Source organism: Colossoma macropomum, unplaced genomic scaffold (genome assembly GCF_904425465.1).
Source record: "Colossoma macropomum unplaced genomic scaffold, Colossoma_macropomum, whole genome shotgun sequence".
NCBI lineage: Eukaryota > Metazoa > Chordata > Actinopteri > Characiformes > Serrasalmidae > Colossoma > Colossoma macropomum.
This window is the reverse complement of record NW_023494799.1, coordinates 22625813-22638919: the sequence shown is the minus strand read 5'-3', so window position 1 is coordinate 22638919 and position 13107 is coordinate 22625813. Positions and strand designations below refer to the sequence as shown.

Sequence of the window (13107 nt, the reverse complement as noted above, 5' to 3'; positions counted from 1 at the left end):
AAAGCAAAATGTGCATGTATAAGGGACTCTAATATGATGTTAGAAAGCTGTTGATCATCAAGAATGAAGCATTAATAAAATTAAAATCCAAAATGAAGTTGTAAAATTAACATCTGGAATGAAACTGCAATTACATTATTTTATAGAAAAAAATTAATAAAATAATCATACAGACTTTAGTTACAAACTTAATCGAGTATTTAGTTTTAATAAGCTTAATATCTAAAATTAATTTGTAACAAAATTAATATCAAAAATGAACTTAACAAAAATTAATACTGAATTATAATGAATATCTAGAATTTCTAGATTATCTAGAAGTTCTAATAACATTAATACCAAGAAAGCCTCATATTTTCAATCATTATGATCAAATATTGAGTTAGAGTATTAACAGTACACAGTCGTATTAAAGAAGTTTAAATGACGTTTTGTTTATTTTCTAAGTGTAAATAAGTGAACACATCCTCTACAGAGAACACACTTCTCCACATTTTAATACACAATTACTGTTTATTTGCTGAATTTAACATACTGGAAAAAAAAACATAAAATGTGGCCTGTGCAAAAGTTATAGCACATTTAATATTGAATATTTTATTTTTTTGTATGTTAAACGCAAGTAAGCAGAAATTGGGCACTAACATTTGAAGAAAAATGACAAATTTAAGTGTTTTCTCTGTAGAGGATGTAGTAACTTATTTTGACCTTAAATCAACAAAATGTGTCATTTGACCAGGGGATTTAAAATTGTTGCATGTCTGTATTTAGCATTTAATGGATTATAACTTGTATAACCCTATAATACTTTAAATAGTGAATAAAGTGAATGGAAATGACCTTTTAGTGTTTAGCTTAAATATTAAAACCTGCATTGCTTATAAAAAAAAAATTCCAAATGTTTATCAAATATATTTTTGCAATGTATGAAAATGGCCAAAAATGTATTATAAAATATATTTATAAAAGGTTAATTTGCTAATATTTAAAATTAAGAAACTGGAATACACATTTCAAAAGGTATCAAACAGTAAAGTGCATTAGACAGGATTGTATTTGTATTTATTTTATTTATTTGGTTGATACATAATATATATTCTGAAATACATTTTAGTGCTTGGAATATATTTCAGCATGGACTGCAATGTATTTGAAATATATTTCAAATATATAAAAATACATGTATGTATGTATGTATGTATGTATGTATGTATGTATGTATGTATATATATATATATATATATATATATATATATATATATATATTCTTTCTTCTCCATATCAGTGCATAAATGGTCATTGTATATATAATGAAATGTAATAATGTAACAAGCGAGTCCAAACTTTTGAACTAGTAGGAGTGTGTGTTAGTGGCAATGTTCACGTCTGCACTTTGTCACAAAGGCAGGCCTGCTGAAAACGCATGAGATCTGTCCCACCTCCGAGAGAAATTAGTTTGAAATGTGAAAGCGCTGAGGGAATTTCGTAATGGTCCCATTTGCTGAGCTGTTTCAGTCACGGCAGGTGGAACTTGTCGCTGAATGCTGAAGAAACACTGCAGTGACTGTGTGAGGAGGAGGAGGAGGAGGAGGAGGAGGAGGAGGAGGAGGAGGAGGAGAGATGTATATGAATGGTCTGGAAAGAAGGAGTTAAGCAGCAGTTTCATTATCAAGGAAAAGGTTTTGTGCACCTCGGCTGCTCACTCAAACAGAGCAGCGCAGTGAAACTGTGAAAAGTGATGCTAAACTCTCAATCCACACCACATTTACATTTATAAGAAGAGGAAATAATGTATTAATATTATTATACACAGCAAAATTTACCACTTCAAAACAGCCATCAAGTACAAATTATTTATTTAACAACTAACAATTCTCTGTTCTATTGCTTTTATACAACAGTTAAATGAATAAAGTAAGAAATAAATAAATTGAGCCGTGAACGTGGCATTTAATATGTTTTAATATGTTAGCAATTCCATCTGCCAAATTATAGTTCCTTAACAAGCAGCTTGTTGCTACATTAGAGTTACGAGCTCCGCTCACTCGTTGCACAGCCAGCAGTTCGTTCTCCAGCTCCACACAGACCAACTGACAGTTTAGGAGTCTGACTAAATCAGCTGTAGGTCAAATGTGATCTTATAAGTGTCCATTTTCTGTTTGTGGCAAAGTAAGAAGTAAAAATGTTCAAATGGCTTGAGCCTCTCCTACAGCTGTCAAAGTCATTGCTTAGCAACGGCGTCTCAGCGGAGTGATAGTGTTTGTGAAAAAAACGTGATGTTATGGCGAAATAACAGCATTAGAACGCTTCTAATACATGATATATAACATCAATGACAACTCAACATGTCTAAAGGTTTAAAAGCAATAACGAGACTCAATCATCTGAGCGCACATCATCCATCTACAGTGGACCATTTAAATAAAGTTGGAACAAATGAGCTTCATGAAAGAGCATTTTTGGACTCTTGTTAAATCAGGTGGGAACCTTAAAGAAGATGCACAAAAACAGACATGATTACAGAAGAAAAATGATCTAAAAGTTTTCTTGGCCTTGCTGATTATCTAAATCTCTCATCTCTGCAGCTCATAAACGGCCAACACACGGCACACAGGGACAAAATGACTGTTCTTAATCAAGAAAAGGGGGAACGCAGAGGGAACGATCAGTCTGCGTAATCGGCCCCTTAGGATTTTCCCTCTAAAGTTTTCTAAATTCTTCACTATCATCATTTCCCGTCTTATCAAGGACACGGTGCACCGCGGCCTGATAATAATAAAGCCGTTGAATTTAATCTGGACTGAGAGCACTTGTTGCTTGGCAACCGCCTCCATCTCTGTCGTAGCAGAACAAGTTGCACCTCTTCAAAAATTTGTTTTATTTCAGTCGGCAGTAAGAGCTACAATCAAAAGTGATCAAATCAGAATCTTTCCGAGTGCGAGTGAGGATGTACGTTTTGATGTTCTCAAACCCAAAAATATCTGGGTCTGTATTTAGACGATCATAGCTTAAAGATCACACACCATCCTCCAGATTCAAAATAACACTATGAATATTAAAAACATCACTTTTACTGGCAAAGATTTCTAACTGACTCCAGTGTGTCACCAACCTCACTTGCATTCTTAAAAATAAATGTTCCTAAATGCTTTTTTGGCTTGGACAGACTGTTCTGGCAAAAACTTGATATGTTGTAGAGGTTTTTAAACTTGAAAAACTGGCACCTCTCAGTTTGTCTTTCTCCATGGACAACAATAAAACTGCTAGCTCGCACTTGCACGCTGCTTTCTCGTCTCCTTTGTGAATAGATACACTTGTTTGTGTGTAAATAGGGATCAGCTGAATAAGGAGGTGCAATATTACAAACACAAAAGCATGAATTGGTTTTAAGTCAAATGGAGCTACAGTTTGACTATGTGACTGATCCAGTAATCTACTCATTTACTTAATTAATATCCTCACTCATATCGTATTGGCTGATGATAGCCTGCCTCAGCTTCCTGTACCTGGTCTAAAACTCAACCATCTAAAAAAGTGTTTTCACACTGCAGGCAAACCCAACCATAGTTCACAATGGTTGAACCAAATTTTGATGGAACAGGATGGTACTGTTCGGATCAAACTGAAAAGTCTGAAGGTCCGAACCAAACAAAGTAGGCGTGTAAGCCCAACATTCTACCCCCTAACCTAACACTAATGCATCTGATCATACCAATCAAGCACTTCAGAAGATATAAATTAGCTAAAGCAGGTGTGTCAGAAGAAACTGTGGTTCGGACTTCACTCTGCAGGACGGTAGACCAGGGCTGTTGACCACAGCAAGCCACATCTGAATTAGCATAGAAACCAGAGGAACTCATTTTTGCTCCCTGAATTTGAGTATTGTGTTTCTAATGTGGAGCTTCAGCCACTGCCTGTGAGCCGCTCCAAAGGATTAAGCAAATGGAGACCTTAAACATCACACTAGTAAAAAAGCTCCAAGAGAACGAATGCAATCCGGAAGAGTAAGGAGGCGTGTAAAACATGGCAGTCTTGGTGTTACTAGCGTTCTCTCTGGCAACTTAAGTTGTAAGCGGAGAAAAGGCACTCAGAGATAGGATTTTAAGGAAATGGAGCATTTAAAAGTAGATCAAGGGATTCGTGGCAGAACAGGGCAAAGCGACCATTAAGAGCCAGTCAGGAAGGGGATAAAACTCATTTCAACCAGAGCAGGGGAATGAGGGGAATTTTAATTGGGGACAGTCAAAAAGCTGCACTGTAGAGACCACCCTCCTGCCCCCCCTTCAACCGTGCGATGTCTAACTTTGTAATAAATGTGGCCACTTATCCACCAAGTTTAAGTCATTTTTACATAAACTTTACATTTATGTCACTTGAATAATGAATGAATTAGTTAAATGTGACAATCAACTTGAATTTTCAAAGAAAATAGAACAGCAGCAAGAATTCAGCTTGTACAGATCATTTTAAAATCACCCCTCAATACATATTTGCAAGATTTTAATGAATGTAAAATGGCTTTTAACCAGCTCATCTGAAAAAAAAAAAAAAAGGATTTTAAGTCATAGAGTCAGGGCTTAAAACTGCTCTCATCTTTTAATTAGGTAACATCAGCTAACTTGCTAATGCTGGTCATGCAGTTTTCTAGCCAAAGACTGTAGATAGCTGTCTTAGTTATCTAGCTAACTAGAAGCTAGCTGTCATAGGGAGTTATCAGGCTAGCTGGTTAGCTAGTAGTTACTTAGCTAACTAGCTAATATTTGTACTATGATATTGGTAACTTGGCTAACATTAGTGCTAGCCTAGATAATGTTAAGGTTGTTCAGATAGTGTATTTCCACTGTTGACCTCTCCATGATTACATCAACAACCAGCAGCCTTAGCTAACAGTGCTAGCTTAGCTAATATTATGGTTGGTCAGACAGTGAGTAAACTAGGCATGATTACAGTACACAACACGTTTATTTTTTTAGGCATCCTGGCACTTTTGTATGTCTATATAGACAGCCATTGAAATATTGCTAAATAAAAGTTGGATGTTAAATTTTTGCCATGCTCAATTATACACTGGGCGCCACATTGAGGCAACATATATCAAAAACAATCATTTTTGGTCAAATATAATGCATATAGTTTTTATATATTTTATTATTATTTTCATATATAATGATGTATATGATGTATTATAATGATAAAATAATGGTTGAAACCTTTGCCATATATAATATATATATATATATATACACACATATATACACACACACACACACACACACACACACACACATATATATACATACATACATACATACATACATACATACATACACACACACACACACACACACACACACACACATACATACATACACACACACACACACATACATAGCAAAGGTTTCAACCATTATTTTGCACTAGTGAGAAGGAATTTCATTGGCTATTTATGCAGATATGTCCTAAAAAGATCATAGTTTTGCTTATTTTTATATATTTATATTTGTATGTTTTCTTACTCACAAAAATGTCACATTATATGATGTTGAAGGAGTGATATCGTTTCATCCCCCAGAGGAGCCAATAATAATTTATTATTTGCTACCTGATGACTTCAACCTGTTCTAGTTAGTGTTCTTCGCTTGCATTCATTTCTGAGCATATAAAAATGGTCATTGCTGGTCCCAAGTGTCTTTAATGAGTGAAAGCTGGAGCGGTAGCAGTAGCAGGAAACTTTATGGGTGTTTGGATTCATCGGTAGGTCATAAAAATGTGTGAAAGTCAAGTGTGGCATTAGACTGTGACATTGGACCTAACTGCGTGAGTCTCACAGCCAATGTATGAGAGTTGGCAGCCCAGTCTAACACTTCTGCTCTTAATTCTGATGGATGCTTAATTCATACTAAAACAGACACTCATAGGAAGAATAAGAGGCTTCAGCTGAGATGTGCCATCCTCTACATAGTGAAGCACACCAAGCAAACTTCAGCACTTTAGAAGGGGAAAATTCTCAGTCCATTTCCAGCGAAGGCAGCCCCCTCCTGTCCGTGCCATAAAGGGATTTTCAGGGTGAACGGCTGGCTGACACCAGAAAACGAGAAAAAGAAATCTCCAGAATTGGGAAATCTAAGTGAAAGCAGGACTTTTCCCTACTTGGAGAGGAAAAGTAGTGGAAAGTTGTGTGTCCAGCTTTTTTTTTTCAGCATAGACTGGACACAGCTTCTGGCCACTGGGCCTCATCTGCTACCACAGACAGCATGGAGACAGGGCCAGGGTGGGACACAAGTTTCTCTCTATAAGGGATTTTCAGTATGAAAACTGATGAGCTGAAGAATAAGGAGATGTGAAAGTGTAACTAAGCATGGTGGAGGTCATGGATCAGAACATCAGCAATGATGAACGTTCCTGTCATATGAAAAGCTAATTTGATTGATCAGGTGATTGAGTACATGACCTGTTGCATCAAGGTCAGACCGTACGACATAACTGGAGATAAACATTAATGTTTCAAATGTTCAACAGTCAAAACACTGAAATCACCTTTTAGTGCAGGGGAATTCTAACCATTGCTTGGAATTCAATGATAATGCTATTGGATGCATTTCCTCACCAACTTTAGAGCCAGTAGTCTTTTTACCACCAGTTTTCTATATTGTTCATGGTTTATCACGGAGCAGCCCATCCCTCAGAGTGGAGAACGGTACTTCGCTCCCTTTTACGCTGACTCCTTTTATTAAAATCTCTGTCACAATACATCAATATGTCACTGACGGAGGCCAGCGCTGCTAAACCTGCCAGTCGCAGATCTTTTAACCACTCGCTTTCTTTATAAATACCCTCCACAGGCCACAGAGACGATGCCTGGCATTAGCACTTTCATGCCACGCGTCGCCTCAAACCCTAGCCCCACCCCATTACCCATCAGCCCCAACCACAACTTCCCCTGAATCAGAACACCCTCCAAGCCAGCCCGGTGCAGAAACGCACCCTGCCTGCGCTTAAGCCTTTTTTCCTTTCTTTCACCCCAGGATCCATTTTAGCATAGCGCCGCTCCCATTATGTGGAAACACTGGCGCTAGTGTGCTAGCCTCCGCCAAGAAGGCCCAGCTGGCTAGCCTCAAAAACGCAGAGCAGGTAGTGAAGCACATGAAACCCCATTAGACGCGCTCTAGAGTGGCCTGAGGGAGCGGCTCTGCACTTTCACTGGCGTCTGTGTGCGTTAGGCAGCGGCTGGCAGAGAAGATGCCCAGAGGGAACATGTGCTTTATCTATTAGTTTAAGGCCCCACTGCCATCAGGAGGGGGGAAATCCTGAGACTGTGGCTAAACCTCAGCAGGCCCAGCCCGGGATGGCATCCACTCGCTCCTGGCACCGGGACAGGAACATCGCACATCAAATTTTAGAGCAGAAATGACAGAAAAATAAACTTAAACTGTATTTAATATGTGCCTAAATGTATTCATTCTGTAGGCCCCTAGTGGCAGAATGTTAAATAAATAATATTATATATATATATATATATATATATATATATATATATATATATATATATATATATATATATATATATATATATATATATATATATAAATATTCAATACAGTCAAATAACATCTTTCCCCAGTAACTCTGTCAGGATTGACTAGGACACTGTTGCCATGAACTGTTCTGACTGTGTTGAGCTGCTAGTGGGCAACTAGGAGTGATAGGGGAGGGATGAGACCCCCTTTATGAAAACTACTCACAACTTTTCACAAGGGTGACTGTGCTGAGAAAACAGACATTTGCAGCTTTTTTCACATTGAACAATCCAGCACAATTGACACAATGAACAGCATTCAAACATAATAAACACACTTTTACGAGTGCTGACTTGGTCACTCCTCTGTGAAGGTGAAAATCCAGCTTTGTAAATCAGACACGTTTCCATCATATATTCCATGTTGCTAAAGGAAAAACTGCATGGTTCACCTGAGCTCCAAAACAGGTGTTCCATTTTATGCCTGCTGTGAAAAGAGGTTCTATAACACTTTGTTGTGTGTTATTTTGGTCATTGTCAGAATTAAGTCATGCACTTTAGGGCAGGCACCAGTTTTGTTCTTCTAGCTAATAATTTAATACAAAATGCACCAAACAAACTAAAATAGCTTCTAGGTTAACTAGCAATTATTCTAACTATGCTTTGGGTAACTTTACTAAAGCTAGCCTAGTTAATGTTATGTTTGCTAAGTCAGCTAGAGCTAGTCAGACATGGTCATCCCACCTATTATTATATCATATCATAATGACCAGTGGCCCTTAAGGGGCCTGAATCATGAAATTTCACACATTTAAAAAAATCAAACAGTTTGATATAAGATTTAAACACTGTTAGAGATTCAAAATGTACAGTCCATGTATCTAAACTAAGTTGGCCCATTTGAAATGAACCGTTTGTGATATATGACATATGATGACATATCAACCCATTCAGCTTACGGCAGTTTAGCCCTGCCCATTTACACTGAAGTTATAAGGAGTGTTTCAGGCTGTACTGCTTTTTGAATGGAGAGCAGAACTCATTTACATCTATTACCCTTAACTGCACAGTAACAAGAACAGCCTGTTTCATTCTAAGGCAGGGATCAGCAACATCTAGCTCTTTTATTGCCTTGTTGTGGCTTCACAACAGAATTAGATGTTTAGGTAAAAATAAAATAATCCTCCATTGCACTAAAATAAAACTCTGCTGATCATTCTAATACAGTTTTAACAATAAATGGTCTTAAATGCTGGAGTTAAAGTATAACTGCTAATTCACCCTTTAACCCTGAAGGTTGGTGCGCAGACTACTGGCTATCATCACAACACAGACAACAATCTCACCTAGCTAGCAGCTAACGAAAAGGCAAAGAGAAAGATTTAAGACAAACATTCATCAGCTTCTTGTTCGAATTTTCCCGTTAAATGGTGCAGCAGGCACCATTTAAGGTGGAACAGGAAAATTCAAATCAAGAAGCTGGTGAACGAGAAGCTGACTTCAGCCTCATAAAAAGTCGTATGTTGAGACATTTTACAATAAACTGTTCTACTTTTGCGGAAAAGTTTCCTGCCGGAGATGCGAGAAAAGCAGCTATAGCTGAGCTAAAGCTTAAAGCAGAGCAAAGTAAGGCTGCATTTTCGTTTATAAGCTATTATATTTTGCAGGCTATACTAGCATATTAGCACATACCGAGACATTTTTACAGCCAAGATGGTAAAATGGACATAAAATGCTGTGGCTCCAAAGGTGGCTTGATTTTTGTTGAAAGGACAAAATGACTTCTTAATATTTAGGCTGCCAACCCCTGGTCTAAGGGTTAAAGAGGGGTAGAAGAATGATCTTTTAAAATGAATTATGATCACTTTTGGTACATAAAACAAACACCATAAGTGGACTTAAATGGAAAATACAATAAAAATGAAGTATATGGGCCTTTTAACACTGAATCCTGAAGGACAGCACATAAGCAAGGCATGCCAAAAGGTCACTGACATTCCTCTTTAATGCTTTGATGGATGCCAAAAAGACCTCAACAATACTTTTTTAAATCTTTACAATTATATTAAAACAAATATAGCTGATAATCATAACTGACACACTCACAGACAAGCTGTGTAAAACCTGCAGCACACATTGTCAGGCACTATACCTTAAACACGTACATTCAGTAAGTTACTTCTGGCTTGTCAGGAAAAGTTTGGGTTTATCTGTCATAACAGCAGTAGGCGGACTGCATTAGAGTCGCTGCTGTGCCACAGGCCCTCTTTAGCAGCTCAGTCATTCACCCTAAATCAACCCTGCACCCGCTCTCAGCGCACCCACATCCCTCTAACAACTGGACCGGGAACAAAGTCCAGTACAAGAGCGAGACAAAGCGGGGTTTCCATAACAGGCCCCAAAACAGTCACGGCAGGGGCACAGAGCGGCCCTGTATTAATCTCTCTGGCCAGAAACGCTGCGTTTACCTGGACCGGCCTATTAGAGACAGCTTACTCAGGCCAAATGACCTGAATTCCCCTTAAGCCTCGGAGCTGGTAGGAAATCTCCCAGCGCCGGCACCACTCCAGAACGTCCACTACAGAGGAGTTTCTGAGGCCTGGTAGAGCAGAGATCCACTTTTTTTTCCAGAATTACATCTGCATAGGATGTAAGGTTTGTGTTCATCTTTCAATAAGGAAGGATATACAGCTGTACAATATGGAGACCATACTAGTCTTGTGATATCATTATTGCAATACACTGCATTATATTAATAACGCACTGGTGAATCAAATGTCACATAGCTAAAGATTAGCACGATGTTGACCAAGATAAATTAACCATTGGAGGACCATGAAGACTTTGTTTGTGGTAATACATAGTTAGATAGATCACAGATCAATGAGGTCAGCCAATAAAGAGAAAGGTCATACAATAATTAACACAAAATAATCAAAACAGGGGAGAAGGAATGGGAAAAAAGTTAAAAATTAATTTATTTATCTTTGCTGGACTGCATGAATAGATTCTCTGTTTCAGAAACTGCTGCTGAAAAATATTTTAAGCTAAAAAAGCAAAAACAAAAATGTATTTACTTTCAAAATGTAGTCTCTTTGTAAGGGAATGTTTTTTTAACTGGGCTATGGAAATTCATGTGAAAGTATTCAACTTTTTCTTTTACTGGGGCCCATTTACAATGTTTTGTGATTTTATGTGCCAACAACAGTCATATTTATATGGCAATTTTCCATTCGAATACAGGCTTACTATGGTTACTATGGTTACAGGTTACTATGCCTTTAAGACTGACATATGTAAATGACCTCTGTCCTGACTGCCTGCCCTGTACTGTACCCTGGCTAACCCACTCCAGGGCTGGTTAAGTTCAGGATACTGGAACATAAACAGCTCTTGGACCAATCAGAATCCAGCTTCTAACCAATCAGGGACAGCGTTCTGATGAAAGTGGAACCTCTGGTCCTTTTAAGGTGGTCTTTTTTCCCTTTCTGTAAAATACTGCTAGCCACTGATGCAACTTATGCTGCATTTACTTGTTGACAGTAGTCGGTCAACAGCAAACTGGACATTTCATTGGTTTCAATGAAGCAGCAACTGATACAACCATTAGCATTCACTTACTGCTGCAGTCAGTGGAATATTCTGTCAAGAGTTTAATTTTCCCAACTTTTGCCGTCAGCAAAGGTGGTGGAATAAACCAGATGTTGATTTTTTGGGAGTTATGAATGTCGAGCATCTCATTGTTGATGTCCAGGTGAATCCAGTCTTACAGAACAAAAGGATTAAAAGTACAGAACCTTGTCCTACACTTTTCCATCTTAAATAAACAATTGATCCTGATAAAACTCTCCTCTGATAATCATCCATTTTGTCTGTGATGCTGTCGCCATGGCAACGTTTTCAAAACTGCATGCCATGACCCCTGTGACACCGACACCATGTAAACACAGCATAATTCACACTAAATCATGAATCATCTTGATTTTACATAACTTCATCATAAGTGTCATGCTTTAATGTGCACACGCAGATGAGGATTAATCACAGTCTGAGAATCTAAAGCTGCATTAACAAAAAATTGTTAACCACCAATCTATTCATAATATGATGGTGTGCATATTACAGTTTTGTCCATCATTCAATATGGATAGCGCTATTATTTAATAAAATTGAGTGTGAATTCTTAATCACCTTGGATTTTCTGTGCCATTTTATTCTTTTCATAAAACAAGAAAAGTGTATTAAATATGAATAAAGCTGTGCATACATCCCCTCCTTTACCCAGGCAGAAGAAACAGCATCTCTGTGCCTGACAAAAAACAATCCCAGACAATTCAAAGCTCATCACTCTGCCAAAAACATACATCAACTCAGCCTCACACTGGAGAAACAAGATGACAGTATTGTTGAGAAAGAACCAAGATAGATAAATATTGAGAGAGGCTACTGTGCATTAATGTACAAATGACTTACATTATTCAATTAACTAAGTAATATTTGGCCATTCTATAGCTTTATCATAACATGTAAAATTTTAACACAACATAAAGTCCCTCAACAAAAATGAAGATGATATATATAAAGTTTTGTGAGAACATTCATCCCATTGTGCTGATAAAATCTAGCACAGACATTTTGAATCCAACCTTTTATCACTCCACTTCATTCAGCATTCCCCTCGCTGCATATCTGAAATTCACAGACGGCGCTAGTCTAGATTTAACTGAGCATCCTTCAATGGGCTATTTATTCACAATGGGGAGACACTGTTGTTGTTGTGAAATATTTTAAGCTAAAAAAGCAATTTTCTGGGTTTCTTTTTTGCTACTGGACCAGGTAGCAAAAATATTTGTGATTTTATGTACCAAGAACAGTCATAATAGTTATCATCACTATGCCGTTAAGACTGACATATGTAAATGACCTCTGTCCTGACTGGCTGCCCTGTAATGTGCTTTTTTCAGAAACCAGTCTGGGCTGAAACACTCCTTATAACTTCAGTGTGAATGGGCGGGGCTAAACAGCTGTATGAAAACTTGGTAGATGTATGTACATGCATATTTAAAAAAATTGTACTTTGTGACAAAGTAAATAAAAAAAATATGAATTTTTGACTTTGTCACACCAGGTTCTTCACATATCAACATAAATGCAGTAACAGCAGTGAGAAATCACATGATTAAAGGAAAGAGCAGATCAGATGACAAAAATAACCACTTTTTTGCATCAGCCATAAAGTATTAACACATTACAGTTCTATGTAAAAGTGATTGGAATAAACTTGTGAAAATACCTGAAAAACTTTTCACTGGTTTATGATGACAGCTTGTAAACAGGTACCTCATATATGCACAAGCATGCTTAATTAATGCTAAGCACATGTCAGCTGCACAGATAAACGAGAGAAAATGTGCATGAAGTCAGAAATGAGGCGATGCTAACCTGATCGTCATAGCGGTAAGTGAGGTACTGCTCTCCTGTTGTGTCCTCCAGGAAGCTTCCTTGTGGAGACAGTGCGAATTCAGGCAGGAAGTAAGCACTCTGGGACTCGCTCAATACCCCCTGAAGAAGAAAAACAAACAATTAGACCT

At 37.6% G+C, this 13107-nt stretch overlaps 1 protein-coding gene across 1 annotated transcript in view; it reads right to left on the bottom strand.

The window, feature by feature from the left end:
• adamtsl3 (ADAMTS-like 3) overlaps window positions 1-13107 on the bottom strand; it is a 157300-nt gene that overhangs the window by 101239 nt on the left and 42954 nt on the right. The window contains exon 3 of the mRNA XM_036585860.1: window positions 12959-13078. Within this exon, the coding sequence (XP_036441753.1) occupies window positions 12959-13078 (120 nt within the window). The remainder of the gene's footprint in view (window positions 1-12958; window positions 13079-13107) is intronic.